General features: G+C 52.1%; 3 protein-coding genes across 3 annotated transcripts; all 3 read right to left on the bottom strand.

Moving 5' to 3' along the window:
• Positions 1 to 417: 417 nt before the first annotated feature.
• Positions 418 to 12,389, bottom strand: COCMIDRAFT_81806 (uncharacterized protein; the record flags this gene model as incomplete). Its single annotated transcript, XM_007684868.1, has 3 exons — positions 418 to 512; positions 563 to 4,843; positions 4,895 to 12,389. The coding sequence occupies 3 exons, from the start codon at positions 12,387 to 12,389 to the stop codon at positions 418 to 420; spliced, it is 11,871 nt and encodes a 3,956-aa protein (XP_007683058.1).
• Positions 12,390 to 13,432: 1,043 nt separating this feature from the next.
• COCMIDRAFT_81869 (uncharacterized protein) lies at positions 13,433 to 13,819 on the bottom strand (the record flags this gene model as incomplete). Its single annotated transcript, XM_007684867.1, has 1 exon — positions 13,433 to 13,819. One exon carries the CDS (start codon positions 13,817 to 13,819, stop codon positions 13,433 to 13,435), a length of 387 nt encoding a protein of 128 aa, XP_007683057.1.
• Positions 13,820 to 14,537: 718 nt separating this feature from the next.
• Positions 14,538 to 15,342, bottom strand: COCMIDRAFT_32224 (carbohydrate esterase family 5 protein; the record flags this gene model as incomplete). Its single annotated transcript, XM_007684828.1, has 2 exons — positions 14,538 to 15,119; positions 15,169 to 15,342. The coding sequence occupies 2 exons, from the start codon at positions 15,340 to 15,342 to the stop codon at positions 14,538 to 14,540; spliced, it is 756 nt and encodes a 251-aa protein (XP_007683018.1).
• Positions 15,343 to 16,109: the final 767 nt, after the last annotated feature.

Here is a 16,109-nt window from a genome sequence, read left to right as displayed (position 1 = left end):
GGTCAATGAGTTAAAGTTAGGTTGAAGAGAAAAAAGCCACTTAAACTATCTATTTACTACCAAACTATGGTATCAAGAAAAAAGAGATGAGACGAAACTCTCTTCCAGCCCAATCAAAGTTAGTTCTGCGTCAGAGAGACTAGGCCTGCACTCCCAATCTCCCATCAGTAGAACCCTTCTTTCAAGCAATCATCATTCGCTCCTTATCAGCGCTGACCCCTTCAATTTCTCTACTCATACAGAAGTGAAATTATGCTGATCGACCTTCTCTTACCAATGCTCATGCGCCTTCCTTGGCACTAACCCTAGGTATATCCCATACACACCTTGCTGCGCCTGCAATGCAACCCGTTGTAACAATGTGTTCGAAAAGTACTGTTGTGAATGAACTGCTGTTTGAGCATGCAATCTGGTCGTCTAGGCGAAACCAAAGTATTCACCACCAGCAGTCATGGCGGTGTAAAGGGCTTTCCTAAGATCCTCATATGTCTCATACTCAGGCAAATCAAGCTCTGTAAAGTAGTTAGTGTGCGTTCGGTGAGCGTTCTAGCAAATGACTTACGATTGAAACAAGTATGACTAGATGGTAGACGATCTTTGCTGCCATAGTCGCGGTGAATGTTGAACTTGGAGAAGCCATTCATGCCCTCAAGTTCCTTAAATCCATTCAGGGGCACCTTGCTCGTACCAGTGACAAATTGAAGCAACTTAGCTTGCTCTTCTTTCTCGAATGTTCGGACTGCTCTCCAGAACCATTGGATTTGTGGCGATGCAGCAGTGTAGTTGTGATATTCGGTGTTGTTCTTCCAGTCATCAACGTTGATATCAGGCAGACCAGAGATGAGAAGCTCGAGTTCTTGTTCGCTGAAGATTGAGACAAGCTCCGCAGGGACGATGTCATGGAAGCCCTTTAGGAAGTGATCGAGTTGTTCTTGAACGGCACCGAGGAGACGATGTTCAGTGATGAGGCGAACGTATTCGTGCTTGTTGTCCTCGGTCACTGGGATGTTGCGACCATTCTCAATAAGGTCGACTGTTTGCATTTCGCCAAAAGCCTCGACTTCCACTGAGAAGGTTTCCGTGATGATGTCCGTGATTTCGTTGTGGATCATCCACTCAAGGGATTTGTAATACTCAAGGTCAAGCGTCTCCATGTCCTTGAGGCTGACTTGCTTGCCCATGATCTGCTTGTAGACAGCTCGGCTGAAATGGCAATCCAGGACACGGCCTTCATAAAGCGCCTTGCCAATGATACGACCAATAAACTTAAAGAACATCAAGTGCTCAGGATTGATGGAGCTCAATCGGTTCGGATGGAAAGTCGTGCGATCAGATGCGACAGGCACAAAGAGGGCGTAATCGGGGTTGAACATCTGGCGAGAGATTGACTGGAACCACTCGCGAGTAACGCCACCAGCGTCGACACCTTCTTCACCGTGGAAGCGAATGCTGAGCTTGCCGTACTTCATCTCATCTGCTGACTTGAAGTAGAGCGACTTGAAAGAATCCAAGAAGACTTGGTCTCGGCGAACGGAGAGTTGCAATGGCGGATGTGCTTGTCGATCGCCACCACGTGAGTGGAGTTTCCGATTAAAGTAATTGCGCTTATTGTCAAACTCGAGAACCTTGGAGTTCTTCACAAGCAAGGAGAAAGTGCCGCTCATCAGCTTAGGATTTTGGCGGACAAGATCGTTCAATATCTTGCGATGTTCCTCTGTGAAGTTGAAGAACAGATTCTCCATTTTGTTCTCAGGCGGTGGGCTGGACAGTGCAAACTCCTTAGCAAGCATTTTAGACAGTGGAGCCTCCTTCAACGTGGTATTTTTGCATACAACCATGAGAGATTCAATGAGGGGGAGGAGAGTTGTGGCAATGTTGAGCATGTTACCGCGTTGACGGATGACGGTAAGACACTCGCTGAGCTTCTCCCAGAGAGGTGCAAACGCAGCATCCTCGTATAGCGTCAAGAGGATGTCTTCTTTTTGAGCTGGCTCCAGCGCCTCGGCAGCAGCTTCGGGTTTGTCTTTGCTATCGCGGGAGGGATCGAAGAGGTAATCAAGTGCGGTCAGGGCTCTTAGCAGCTTCGTTTGATCGGAGCTGGCGGGAGAGAACTTTGCGAGAGCGATGCCCTGGACGTCAGTTGACGAGCTTGCTTTTGAAATTTGAACTGTCAGGCTGTCAAGATCTCGGAGTGTTGAGCTAGCCAGATCCTTTGCGATACCAAGTAGCTCTTGGCCAAATATTTCCTTTGCTCCTGGAATGGGCGAGAGGTTGCTGATGACTGACAAGGTCTCCTGGAATACCTTACTATTGCATTCTCGAGCCGCGAGGATCTTGGCCACGAGTCGAAGATTTGCTTCTGGCACATCCGGTGGTGTCAATGATCTGTGCTTCTTAGTCTTGTCATCTTCAGCCTTCGATCCGTCAGATTTAGAAGCGCCTTCCTCAGTAGCGCCAGAGTCTGGTGCAGCTATCATTTCAGTATCTTGGCCTTGAGCGGCGCCTGTAGATGTAGCCTCGGTAGACTGGTTCTCAGCGTTTTGGCCTTCTGCAGAACTCTCGTTGGCTTTCTTCGCTTCTTCCGCAGCCTTCTCTTTCTCCTTCTTAAGAGCTTGTAAAGGAGCCGTGATGACCTTGAGTAGCGTGGTCAATTGCTCCATGATGGAAGAACTCTCAACAATAAGCTTACGATCCAGCAGAGTAAGTAGCGCATTGATGGGATATTTGTTTGCTTTGCTCTCTTTTGCCTTGCCCTTGCGATTGGCGCGGTTCTTGAAGCCAACACCAGTCTCGTGTTCAGTCAAGAAGAAGGACCAGACAGCAGGGTTCTTCTCGGTCAGTTGAGTGAGGGTGTTGAGACACTGCTGAACGACCATCAGTGGAGAGACGTCGGCATTGATAGATAGAGCGCCATTCTTGCGTGAGAGCTTCGGTGTCTTTTCCGCAGGTTGTTGAGGCTGCTTTGCTCGTATCGAAAGCTGGGCAAAGCTGCGTTCAACGGCATTGACATCGGCACTACCATCCTGCAGGATCGACAGCAAAATGCTAATGACTTCTGCACGGTTCTGGCGGTTCTCGCAGACGTAGCGAAGAATCGAACTAAGGCTGGCCTTGGCGCTGCCTTGTTGAGGGATGAACATAAGTCGCAGGAGGGTTGCGACGCCAGCTTTGTCAAGCATTTGCACGCAAGGACGGGCCTTCTTCTTCTGAGTTGGATCTTCCAGTTGGCCGCGGCGGTCGCCACGCCTATAACCAAACTCGTTAAACTGATGTAGACGGCGATCGCCTCCCATTGCTCGGGCTTCCGCAGAAAGCTCTGGTGGAAGTTGTCTCAAAGTGTCCTCGTCTGTATCCATGAGAACGGCAGCGCGTAGGTTAGGGTCCAAAGATGCGAAGAAGCTGGCAGTGTCCATCTCTTCCGCCTGAGGAGCGACAACACTGCTTTGGTTGCGGCGCCGATTTTCTTCACGCTCACGTCGTCGACGTTCTTGAGCCTCTTGCGCAAGCAGTTCTTCTCGTATCTCCTCTGGCAGAGCTGCTAGGAACTCTTCATTGATGTCTGTAGGGAGATCACCCGACTGACCGGCATCTTGCGATGCCGAACCTCGACCTTGATTTTGAGACTGCAGTTGCTGCTGCTGCTGTTGTTGTTGCTGACGAGCTTGAGCCCGTTGTTCTGCTCTACGCTCAGCTACCTGTTGCATCAAGACCTCTTCTCGCAGTTCCTCTGGGAGTGCCTCGAGGTACTCAGTGTCAATTCCGAGGTCTGTGATATCGTACTCGTGACCTCTGATGGTTGTCATGACCCTTGGCGCAGGTGGTCCAGCGGGTGCCGCAGGTGCTGACTCGGCAGTCGCTGGTTCACCTGAGGTCTGAGCAGCCTGGACGCCTTCCATTGCTTGTTCTCCAGAGGCAGTTCCTGTTTCGTTCTTTGGTTCGCCTTCCGATGTCTGATCTTGAGCACGGCTTGCAGCCTCTGCAGCTTCGCGTTCTCGTCGCTCGCGGTCCTCTTTTTCTTGCGCCTCACGCTTCTCACGTTCCTCGCGCTCCTTCTGCTCCTTCTTTTCTTGCTCTTCCTTCAGCTTACGAGCAACTTCAGCCTCGCGCTCCTCTTGGCGCTTCTTGGCCGCTTCAATCGCAGGCGGAACCATGACTTTGAGGATTGAATTGATGACACGCTGGCTCTTCTCAATGGCAGCAGGGCCATAGAGAATGCGAGCTTCCTCTTGCCAACGTTGGCTCGTGTACGCCTTTACGAATGCTACAGCTGAATGAGGGTCTTCACGAGCAGAGCGTGAATTGTATGTCTCTCGCATACGAGCAATATCGCGACGCATGCTACTGTCAAAAGTCTGCATGCCCATGGAATTGCCCAATGACACATGCAGTGCACCTCCATGATGAAGCAGCGTAGGACCGCCACGACCAGAGCTCATTGCGTTCAATAGATTGCTAATGAAGGAGACGGGGCTGTCGGCTTGATTGAAGATACGGGGACCGCGGCTCTCGATAGCATGTACCCAGTCGCTATTGCCCTCATTGCGCGGAAGGCCGTCACGTCCGGTGGAACGGCCACCTCGTTGAAGCAAGGGGTTAATACCGTCATCAGTCGCTCGAGGACCGGCTCCTGGTCGATGCGACCGATACGCTGGTACGAGGATGCGATCGCCCGGACCAGCGGGGAACATCCATGGGCTGAGGCGATGCGTATGGCGGACAGCAGCGGGTGCTGGGTCTTCCCAGCCACCACCCCATCCCAATTCTGGTAGGCCTTCCTCATCATCCTCTGCGCCAGGGTCGTAATGAATGTCTTCATCGTACTCTTCTTCTTCGTCATCTATATCTCGTTGGGTTAGCAATTATTTCAAGCATTCTAGGTTTTGGGAAAACGGACCTTCTTCTCCCATCTCATCATCCAAAAAGTCTTCAATATCACCACCGCCTTGCTGGCGCATTTGCTCCAAAAGCTGCTGAGGAGGATCGATAACGAACCCAATGCCTGGAGGCATACCAGCTTCGCCGTTGACACCACCAGGGAAGTCGTCCTGCTCATCACTCCACTCATCTTCTTGATCTTCGGCCAGGCTGGCGTTCTCATCATCGCCAGTGACTTCTTCCAGTGCGTCCATGGCATCCTCCATGTCATCCATGTCATCGTCACCTTCATCATCCATATCGTCCATATCGTCCATGTCATCTTCGTCATCCTCGTCGTCTTCTTCCGAGTCATCTTCCGAGTCATCATCAGAATTCATGGCGTTACCATCGTCGTCGAGCTCGATCTCAACATCGACATCCCCAGGAAGGCCCTCGATTGGTCCCATGCCATCGATCTCCATCTCTAGGATCTCTTCATCGTCCTCTGAGACGACGTCATCATCACCAATCTCGGCCTCGTCATACTCCATATCGTCCGCATAAGGGTCATCATACATCATCTCTTCGCCTTCATCGTCCTCGGAGTCTTCGTCGGATTCAGACTCGTGAGGCGGCTCGAACATGCCTAACGTAGAATTGCGGAAAAGGTCGGGCGTCTCCTCACGTATGTTCTCAACAAGATCGTCGTCCGAGGCGGTCGAAATTTCGTACTCGTCGCCAGAATCCGGGGCCGATGAAGTGTCGTAGTGCATACTCAGATCCATAGCTACATAGCATAGCCATTTCAAGGGCTTGAGGATGTACTTGACTACTCGCTTGGCATTTGGGAAGTTGAGATCAATGTCTGAGATTGCTGTAGTGAGAATAGTGATGAAGTTCTTCTCATACATGATCTTGGCCATTTGTTTGAGGTTGGGCGTCAGATCTGCGTTCTGGGTAAGCATCTCGCCATTCGGACGCTGTGATACCATCCTAGAAAAGATATCGGCGATGCTGAGCAGCCTTGAGTACTTCATGTCCAATGGCTCATCAGAGGCATTTGCATCTTTGAAGGCCTTCAAAGCATGCTCAAGTACAAATTTTCGTACAAAGAGTAGGTCAGGCTCAGTCTCTGCGTATGGCGACAATGGCACATCAGTCTTGGGTAGGGTGTGCTCTCCTGTTTTGTTGCACAATGAGACGATGACATCGATCGCGCAGTTAGATGTCGCCAGTTTCTTCTTAAAAGAGAGATCGCCCTCGTGATTTAGAGTACCGATTGGAACCAGGTTGTTGAGAAGGTAGTTGAGCACACCAGAGCGCGGCTTCGAGGGCGTCACAGTGTAAGGATCAGCCTTTCTCGAGAAATTGATAAACTCAATTTTCGTACGGTTGTAACTCTGGAGAAGCTCGGCCAGACACTTCAAGATGAAGCAGCGATAAATGTAGATTGGATGCGAGTCAGCCTTGAACACAGGTTTCTCGGTCTTGGCAGGCTCTGTGGGTGTTGTAGCAGATGTGGCCGCTACATCTGAGCTCGATTCGTTTGTGCCTTGCTCTCCAGATGCAGTCTCTGTAGGCTTAGGAGGCTCAGGTTTGTCTTCAGCCTCCTTGTAGGCCAACAACTCGCACAGAAGATAGTGTATGACGCCATCGGGGTTCTCAACAACCGGTACCTTCAAATCTGAGGTCTTTGTCCGTTCGAGGAATGGCTGCTTGGGCGCCTCACTAGACTCTTTGGGTTTGTCTGCATCAGCAACGGCACCAGATGCTTCTGCAGTATTTGCTGCCTCGGCAGAAGTTGTTTCGACCTTCTTCAAGACAAGGGTCTGTGGCCGCTGGTTTGGATCGAAGCGGGATAGCTGGAGTTTCTCGTTTGTGACTTCAACAAAGATTTCGGGTGCGCGAATGGCCAGTGCATACATTTGGCGCGTATATCCCGTTGTATCCGTCTGCCTACGATCACGCGACTCGAACATTTGCTGAATCTCAGTACGCATGATTTGACGAATCATCTCGTCGTCCTCAATCATGTGGCGCAAGACAATCATGAAAGCGCTGCGCAGACCCTCATTAGAGATACCCGCCAGCTGCTTAACCATGAGGAATAGTCGTTGGACGTTTCGCTTCTCCGCGAGACGTGTGGCGATCTTGCGTGTGCGTGTGAGCATAGCTAACACTCGTGTGACTGATAGAGCCAATGATTCATCTTTGCCGATTCGAGGCAGCATCTCGATTATGGCGCTGAACAGTTGGTCCTTCTCTTCAGTTGTTACGATTGGCTCTGGTAGCTCATCGACAGATGTTGCTTCTTGGGCTTCCTCGGTGGGCGGAGTCCAGGTAATCTGACGTGGAAGTTGGTCCTCGGCTAGTAATCGCTCAATGATGAGCAAAACTTGTCCAATCCAAGGCGACGAGTCTTCCGCAGATTGATCAGGGAAGATTTTGAGGAAGCCCAACAATGTCGTAAAGTTGTCTTTGAGCTCTCCGACAACGACATCGTAGAAGTCTTTCTCTTGGAGGACCAGAGCCAGTAGATGGGCTGAAGCTGCGATCTTCTTGCTCTGCGTACGGAAGTCGTCTTCGCTCTGTAGTGATATGAGAGACTGGACTAGCGTAGTGCCGATCTCCGTCCGCATTGATTCTGGCTCAGGCGCTTTGAGAACGGCGGCAGAAATGAGGTCTGCAAGTTCGAATGTGACATCCTCATGTGAGTTGAGTACATCAAGAGATCGGTCAACAAGATTCTGACGAAGTTTGGCTCTCTGCTCGTCAAGCTGGTCTAGGGCCACAGGTTCTGTCGAATTTCCAACGGCCATGCGCTTTTGATATGCCAATGCGTCTTGCGGCGTAGTAGTGGATTGGCTGGGCGGTTCAGCGGGTACAGGTGTAGCAGACGTAGGGGCTTCAGATTCTGTGGCGACCGAAGCATCCGCATCTTCCATTTGAACCGACTGGGTCTCTGGTTCCTCGGGCTTATCCTCGTCGCGGGTGATCTCGCTCGATGTCATGCTAGCATCATCAGTATGTTCTGGCACCACGACTTCAGCCCGGCTGGGAGATGAAGATGGTGGGCCTCGTGCTTGAATCTCATACTGTGGTATGGGGTTTCTCGATACGTTGGGACGACCTTGATTCCGGCAGTATTCGTTAGCCATATTGTAGTTGTCACAGCAACGATATAGCGCCTCTTCAGCAAGACTCTCCTCATAGCCATTCTCTTTCAAACGCAGCAAGTGTTCTCCGTTTCGGGCGGACCATGGCTTGATGATAGGCTTGCTACGCTTTGGAATCTTGTCGATGCTCTTGTAAGCGCCATGCTCGCCGTCACATTCAAGAACAGACTTGAGGATGTTAACCGATGTCTTTACGATGGAACTTGTGGCCTTGTCGATGAGATTCGAGTTCCAAATCTTCTCCACAGGCTTGATCACAGCAAAACGCAGTTCAACGAGGAACTGTGAAGTCAGGAAGTAATCTGATCGCTCCCTGTCACGATCTGGTCTGGTTTGCATCGATGAGGTCTGCGGCGATTCTCCAATAACCTTGTAGTTGATGATTTGAGAGAAAAAGGCGAGAATAATCTTGATGCCACCAAGCGAAAGATTGAGCAAACGCTTCATCTCCTCACTAGTATCTTCGCTCTGCTTTTGCGTAATCTCAAGTGCTGATTCGTAAAACTGATTGAGAATGTTGGCCAGAACATCGAATCCGCCAAGGTTGCGGAACGACACGAGCAGGAGAGTCAAAGCTTGCGGTCGGTCTAGGTTCGGCTCGATGATGAGTTGCGATAGTGATGTGAGTATGACAATCCAGTATGCATAGCGATCTTCAATGTTGTCCGATTGCTTTGGGCCCTCGTACTCAAGCTGGTCGATGACTGCTTGAGCAAGTTGGTCTGCGACAACTGTGGCACATTGCCTCTGGTATGCCTCCAGACTGCGGCGGAACAAGAGAAGTTTGCCTAGCGATTGGAAGAAAGGCGCAATTTCGGTGGGTATCTTACTAAGCAAATTTCGAAGAGTTTGCGTATTCTTGAATCGTGCACTGTTGTGGCTCAAAGTGGGGTTCTCAGCAGTAGCTCCAGCAGCAGCAGCAGAGGCAGTATCTGCGTTACCAGGCGATTCGGTTGCACTGTTGCCAATGCGAAAAACATGGTCAGCTTCATCGTTACCGAAGCCAGAGCTAGCGACACGGGTTTCTTTCTCCCACTCGGTAGGCATATTGCGTTGAAGAAGAAGCTCCTCCCAAACACAACTACGATGAAGTTTTCCAAGACTGTCAACCAAGCGTGCATACATATCGGCAAGATTTACCTGACTTGACACATTGTGGGCCGAACGCGTACTGTACATCTGGCTCTGGAAGGTCAGAGTCATGGCACCGACCAGAGTATGCGCCGACACTAGTGCTTTGACGTATTGTGTGCCTCGCTGCAGATGCTCACTATCCTGGGAATTGCTTGAGCTCGTGAATGGCGCAAAGAATGTCTGCTTGCCGGTGTGATCAAGAAGAGGCTGTAAACGTTCCAGGGCCTGTTGTGTGCGCCTGATCAGGGATGGAACGGCGATGTGCGGCTTCTGTTCGACGAGAACCTGTACAACATGGCCAAACTGCTCACACATGCTGCGATTTTCACTCGACTTCGGGTCCAGACAGGCAAGACTAGAGATGTCAAGAATAGAATCGACGCCATCAAGTTCGATATAAGCAGCACACATGGCATGGTTCGAGAAGAAGCCAGATAGAAACCTGCAAAGCACGCGGATGTACTGGCCTGTTGTGGGACCTTTGGAGCTATCCTCGGTCTCTGTAATTTGATCAAAGGCAACCACTTCATTGGGTGTCTCGTCGGCATCTTTCATCTCGATATCGGTACCAGTCGACCCAGAAGTTCGCTGCGGTCCGGAACCAGATAGAGCTTGGCGGCCGCCGGCTACAAGGAGTTTCCCGTTGGCGTCTTCGGTCCATAGCTTAGCCCCTACGCCCTCTTTCTCAGCTTTGCTGGCACACAGTTGGACAACACGAGCAATCAACTCGCTAAGACACGACAAGACTCGACCCTTCAATGGCGGATGATGACGCACGAGCTCATCAAAAGAGTTACCAATCATGGTAGGCATCTCTGCATCAGCATCGAGTGCCTTGACGTGGGCAGGACTTTCAAAGATCTCGAAGAACCGCTCAAGGGCAGTTGAGGATTGAAAAAGCTTCATACCAGCTTCGGCCAAGCAAATAGCGTCAAAAGCTTGTGGAAGAGTCGAAATGGCTTCAGCGACAGGCAAGATACCCTTTGCAAGCGGCTTTTCAGCTTCCCGCAAAGGATAGGATGTCGGAGTTGCAGCATTCTCATTGGCATTTGCCGCAGCCGTTGATTCCGAAGCGGGCTCTCCAGCCACAGTCTCCAAAAACGCCTCACTGAGACCTGCTTCGGCTATGACCTGGTAACTGGTAGGCTCGTTGTGAATGAAGTTAGCGAGAATGGTAACAGCCATGCTCCAAACCGTTGAGCCGAAAATCTTTGCATTCGACAGCACAGTGCGTAGGCTACTCAGCAGCTGCGGTGAGTCAATCAAATTCCGCATCAAGCGATCGAAATTACCGCCTGTGTGCGTCATCATGTGGTTAAGGAACTTGAACAACCAGCGTAGACTTTGTTGGTGATAGAAGGGAATTTGATAATCAGTAAGCTGTGTCTTGTACTCCTTAGGCATGCCCTTGTTTTCCTCAGCAAGCTTCTTGGAGACATCGACCTCGTATTGCATGAGATCGGCAATGATTTCCAGTCCCTTAGCAGCCACAAGAGCCGAAAAGGCGTCGCGCAAATTGTACACAAACGTGTCAAGGAAGTTTAGAATCTTGGGGTGGTTACGCTCAGCCTTTGCTGTACGAAGCTTGAGAACATCGACGAGAATTTCCAAGAGCCCTGCGGCAACCATCTGCTCACCAGTGCGTGTTTGAGAGGTGGGTAGAGTATTCAAAAGAGAAAAGAGGGCATCGCGCCACGCATCCTCCTCTAGATCGTCGGGGTCACCAGTCTCTTCGCCAAGTCCAGCAACAAGCTTGCGAACGACATAGAACAGCACACCGTGGTTGACATTAACATTGAGGGCAGCACATATATCAGCAGCTTTTGAATTGTGCTTTGCAAGAGCTTCGAGGGCATTCATGGTGAAGGTTTGAAGCTCGAGCGAGAGGCCGCCCTGGCCATTGCTCGGTGGGTGGACTAGTTCGGAGAGCTGGTGTGCCAATTGTAGCCTGCGTGGCTCGTCTGCGTCCTGCTGGCCCAACTTGGCCATGAATTCCTTCTCGATGTGCACGTAGCCTATGTTGGCAATGGACAGGAGGCGGATAGCGACTGCGTCATCACGTCCGGCAGCACCTTTGTGGAACAACTTGGCGATGCGCAGTTTGTGTAGAAATTCATAATGCACAGTTTCGGGTAGACTCTCGAGTCCTTCTTTGACGAGATCGTGTATATCGCTTTTGGCAACCTTTTCGACTGAGAGCTCAAATGTCTTGGGCCCATTTGTTCTACCACTGGGCTGCCCTGGGGTGAAGACTGGGGTGTTTGGCGATTCAGCGGGAGCTGCAGGCTGAGGCTGTCGTGGAGTCCGGTTCGGGCCCATACTTGACGTTCTTCGTACTGGTGTTGGTGTGGTGGGGGCAGAGGCAGGCGTCTCAGTGGTCACTGGTTTGCTGCTGCCTTCTTCGGTCGCGGGAGTCGGCTCGTAGTACGAGATGATCACACCACCAAACTCTTGCCTCATCGCCTCATCCGACAAAGAGTACATACCAACCAGGTCGGAGGGGCTGACCCTATCAGCGCCACCTGCGCGGTCTTTTCCCCTGCCCGCCGGCGTTCCAAACACGGGGGCTGGCGCAGTAGGAGCCTTTGCGAAGGGACTTGCCAGCTTCTGAACTTTATCCAAGTTGATGTTGTAGTGGCTGGAGAGGGCAGACGGGTGCAGCGTGGCAGGTGCGTGGCGCATACGGGCGGCGGCATAGCGTTGGGCCAGACGATGGCCGAGGCGAAGCGTCGCCTTGAGGAGAGAGGTACTTGTCGTGTTGAGCAGCTTGTCGAGACGCTCGCTGCTCGAATACAGGCTGCGATTGCCGCAGTTTTCCAGCAGCATGCGAGTGAAATTGAGGATGTGCTCGATCAACTCACGGTCGCCATCCTGCGAGAGGTGCAGGGTATCGAGAACAGCTTCTGTGGTAGTCTGGTCGGAGGCAGTGCTGCCTTGGTCAGCATCGCCTTTGAGCAGGAGCCGGCGCTGGAACGGCTGCGTTTGGGGGCCGTCGACAAGGCCATACTCCTTGTTGAAGAGGTCGAGGATGTGGTCGAAGCGGTCCAGTGCGGGGATCCAGTGGTATGCATCGCCGCGGGGGAAAGGCCAATGCTTGGGGAACGAGGCCAGGTGTGCAGGCAGCTGGTAGAGCGGTATCGACTCGGTCGCCTTGACGAAATCCGCGATCATGGACGACAGAGTCGACTCATGTCGCGAGGTGGCCTGTTTCTTGATCTTCATGTTTGCGCCGGGCGCTCGGAAGACGAAGCCTCCTCACATGCAAGCTTGCGGCAGGCGGTGTCTGGCAGGCGGGTGGTGGCGAGTGGAGAGGGCGCGACAGGCAGTCCGACTAAATATGCGTGGCGGTGGAAAGGATGCCTGTCGGGAAATCAGTCAATCCGTCCGCCTGTCCGTCTGTCGTGCGGCGGGCTGCGAGTGCCCTTGTTGAGCGGGAGCGCAGAAAGGTAGAGCAGCTGCGACGTGTGAGGAGCGAAAAGCGGGGTCGTGATTCGTGATGTCGTCGGTCGCCTTGGGCAGGTAAGGGCGTGTGGACAGGTCAAGGCAACGGGTGGGCGGCTGTGGTAGGAAAAGAAGCGTGGGCGGGCAGGCCTGCTGCTGGATACCACGGTGCAGGCGTGGATCTAGTGCAGTGGGAGCAGAAGTCTCTTGGTGGAGGGGATGCGCAAAGACTGCTGGTCAGGCGCCTGGTTGCTGGTGGACAGCGTGGGTGAGAGAGGTGGATAGGAACGGGGAGATGGTGAAGTGCTTCTTGAAGCTTTAGCTACTGGCGGCCGCCAGCAAAGTAATAGTGCCATAGCAGTTTCCGCTCCCTTGTAGCCCGCCCGAACCCCCCACTGATCCGAGCGTGGGACCATCCCACAGCAACTCCCTGCCCTCTGTGACTATCGAGAGAGACGACCATGCTCGTCCGCACCTATAGATGCCCATGGAATGCACTTGAAAGGGTTTTTGCGCCACCAGCGACCATCGCCAACGGCCATGCCTTCAAAGCAACTGCAGCTTCAAATTACAATCAAAGAACCCCACATCATCACCCCAACCTAGCCATGACGACATCCGTACATAACGCAGAGCTACTATTGCACCATCCATGACTCCATGGCCAAAAAAAATATATAAAAAATTCGACAATATGTACGTATCTCAGTATAGGTGGTCGCCAGTAGATGCATCAAAGCACCGCCAACTCAACTGCAATATCGCCTCCCGTCTCTCATCAGGGTGCTCGCGTATGATACGTAGGTACCACCATCCCGTACCTACTACCACCTGCGCGTCCCGCTCGCAGACTCCTCCCTCGCGCCATCCCCTTCTCCATCAACAAGCCTCATCGTCTCTTCTAGAACCAGCAAGTCTCGCTCAATCATCTCGGCCCAGTTCTGTATATCTCCCACCTCGTTCAGTTTCTTGGTGCCCCCCTGCAATAGCTTGTCCCACTCGGCCCGCTGTTTTGCCAGCGCCGCTGTCTGTTTTGCCAGCTCCTTCTCCTGCTTAGCTATTGCTTCCGAGTTGGCATGCAGATCCGCTGTTCGCGTGCGCATCTCGTTGTCGACAGACGCGCCTACAGACGCCAAAGATGCTGTGACGGCGGCGCGCGCTTCCGCCTGCCGGCGAGCTGCTTCCTCTAACGACGCGCTTGGGGAAGACATGTTGACAGTTTGTGGGGCAGTCCCCGGGACGGGCTGTTGGGTGCTGCTCATACTTGAAGTGATAAATGGACGGTATAGGCTGCTGCTAGCTCAGTGTGAGGTAGCGTAGTATGGTGTCGCTTGATGTGAGTGGCCGGGTAACAAGCGCAGTCCGTGGTACACATGTCGACAGGAATCTCGCTACTCTCTGTCCGCCGTATAAATCCCAACGTGTCTGCAGAGCTAGGAGACACGTGCGACAAGCCTCATACCCTGACACCACCACCCAGCCATTAGGGCGCTATCAGATGCGGGGTAGTGATTAGCCATTGGCAGTGCTCATGTATGGCAAGAATATATGAGCCTGTGATACAGCGCCATTGGTGCTGATCACATATGCTCCATTCTTCGTTCATCATGCCATAGGGCTTAGTGGAGAGTCGTTGTGGCTGCAAGCACACTACGAAGGCAGAGGTGGAGAGGGGTCAAGAGCAGGGGTCGGGAAACACCAAGGGCTTATCGATTACCAGGGTACAAACATCGTCTTCAGTAGACCAATCAGCAACTTTCATCTCACACAGGACTCCAACTTGAGTATGTTCCGATACAAAGCAATGAATTCATAAGTTATGAAGAGGCTAACGACAGAAGAATAGAAAAGAAATATGTTCATCAAATGGCAGTGTGACCCAGTCACAGCAGCGCCTCCAACCCATGCAGTCGATCAGCAACAGCAAACCTAGGCCACAATCGCCTTTGCAACACGCTTGACACTGTCGGCCACAACCGCTGCGGCATTCTCAGCCTCGCGCTTCGCATTCCTCGCCTTGGTCTTGGCCTGAGCAGCCTTAATCTGTTGCACCAAGAACTCCACACCCTCATCGGCCCGGATACCGTACGTCAAGTGTGCAGGCAACACGGCCAGCGTACCAACGCAAACAGCATCACCAGGCTGGCAGATGATCTTGACCTTGTCCTTTGGGAAGTCGGGAATTTGGTTGCGGTCCTGGAGCTTTTGTGTATCGCCGTAGAGCACCACACCAGCAATCTGGGCCTTGACGCTCGCATCGAGCTCTTCGATAGCGCGGTGGTTGACCGCTGCGCCCTGACTGTAGCCCGAAGACACAATGACAGAATCCGGGCACTTTGAAGCCATGGAGGTGAGCGTCGACTTGAGGAGCTCCTTGGATCGGCTATCAGTGCCACCGGGAAGTGCATTGGTACCCAGCGCAGCAGCATAAGGGATGCCTTCAGTAGCAACATTGTCTTTTCCAAATGCCTTCTTCAAGCCATCCGACGTAGGTGGTCCGACAACAGTTCCCTGACTGTGTTAGTAGTGTCAAAATTGCCATTTGCATGGGCCTACAAACCATATTGCCAATTTCGGTTGAGCCACGAGTAAAAGCAAAGAGAACGGGTTTGCAGCCGCCTTTACTGAACTCGCTTGCACTGCTGCCAGTACCTCCAAAGAGTTGGCGACTTTCAATAGGACCAGCTGCTGCAATGCCAGCAAGGGCAGCAATGAGAATTGATTTGGTGTACATTCTCTCGGTCGAAAAAAAGTTGGCTAGAGTTGAAAGTTGGTTCTTTGAAGCAAAGATGAAAGCGAAAGGCTGGAGAAATCAAGAAACCAAACGAAGGTATGCGAATGCGAGCACCAGCTCTGTTGTGATAGTCAAACTGTTGATGATGATCAATAGAAGCTGGCGTCCGACCTTCTTATATCTCCAAGTCCTTCGGAGGTGATGCCCAGTTCAATCAACCCATGACGATCTCACAGGACGCAAAGGACATCAGTGCCTTGACCATGCCCGCACGGCATGTTCTTAGTCGTAAAGCACACAGAACAGTACTATTCAAGGCACCTGCCGAGCAATCTATTCAACGGCACGATGGACTATTGGCTAACCCTGCATGAAAACGGTCTTGGGGAGAGAGCCATGGCCATGCAAAAGCCGGCTAGGAGGTTGCCAAGCGCACGGTAGTGAAGGAGCACCTGAGTAAGGACAGAAGTCGGGAATTCACGAGTCCTGGGCTGTCGATCCCAGCCCTACGCCCTAGGGCTGGTAGCCAGTCACAGGAGTGCATTTACCCGACTACCGAGTACTCAGACCAACGCTCATGCAGCTGGGTCATGCTTTTGTCAAACACCCCCGTAGAACTTGTAACAAGACCACTGACTTGCTTGACAATAGACATGGTACGTTCTCAGAAAAATTGACATGCCTCGGCACCTTGAAGTCTCTACTGTCCGTCATTGGCTACAGATGCGTTTGTTGACGAGCTGCCAGTGTAAGAATTTGACAAGACA

Source organism: Bipolaris oryzae, assembly GCF_000523455.1.
Source record: "Bipolaris oryzae ATCC 44560 unplaced genomic scaffold scaffold_5, whole genome shotgun sequence".
NCBI classification, from domain to species: domain Eukaryota; kingdom Fungi; phylum Ascomycota; class Dothideomycetes; order Pleosporales; family Pleosporaceae; genus Bipolaris; species Bipolaris oryzae.
Note: the sequence above shows the minus strand (reverse complement) of the source record. Positions and strands in the feature narration are given on the sequence as shown.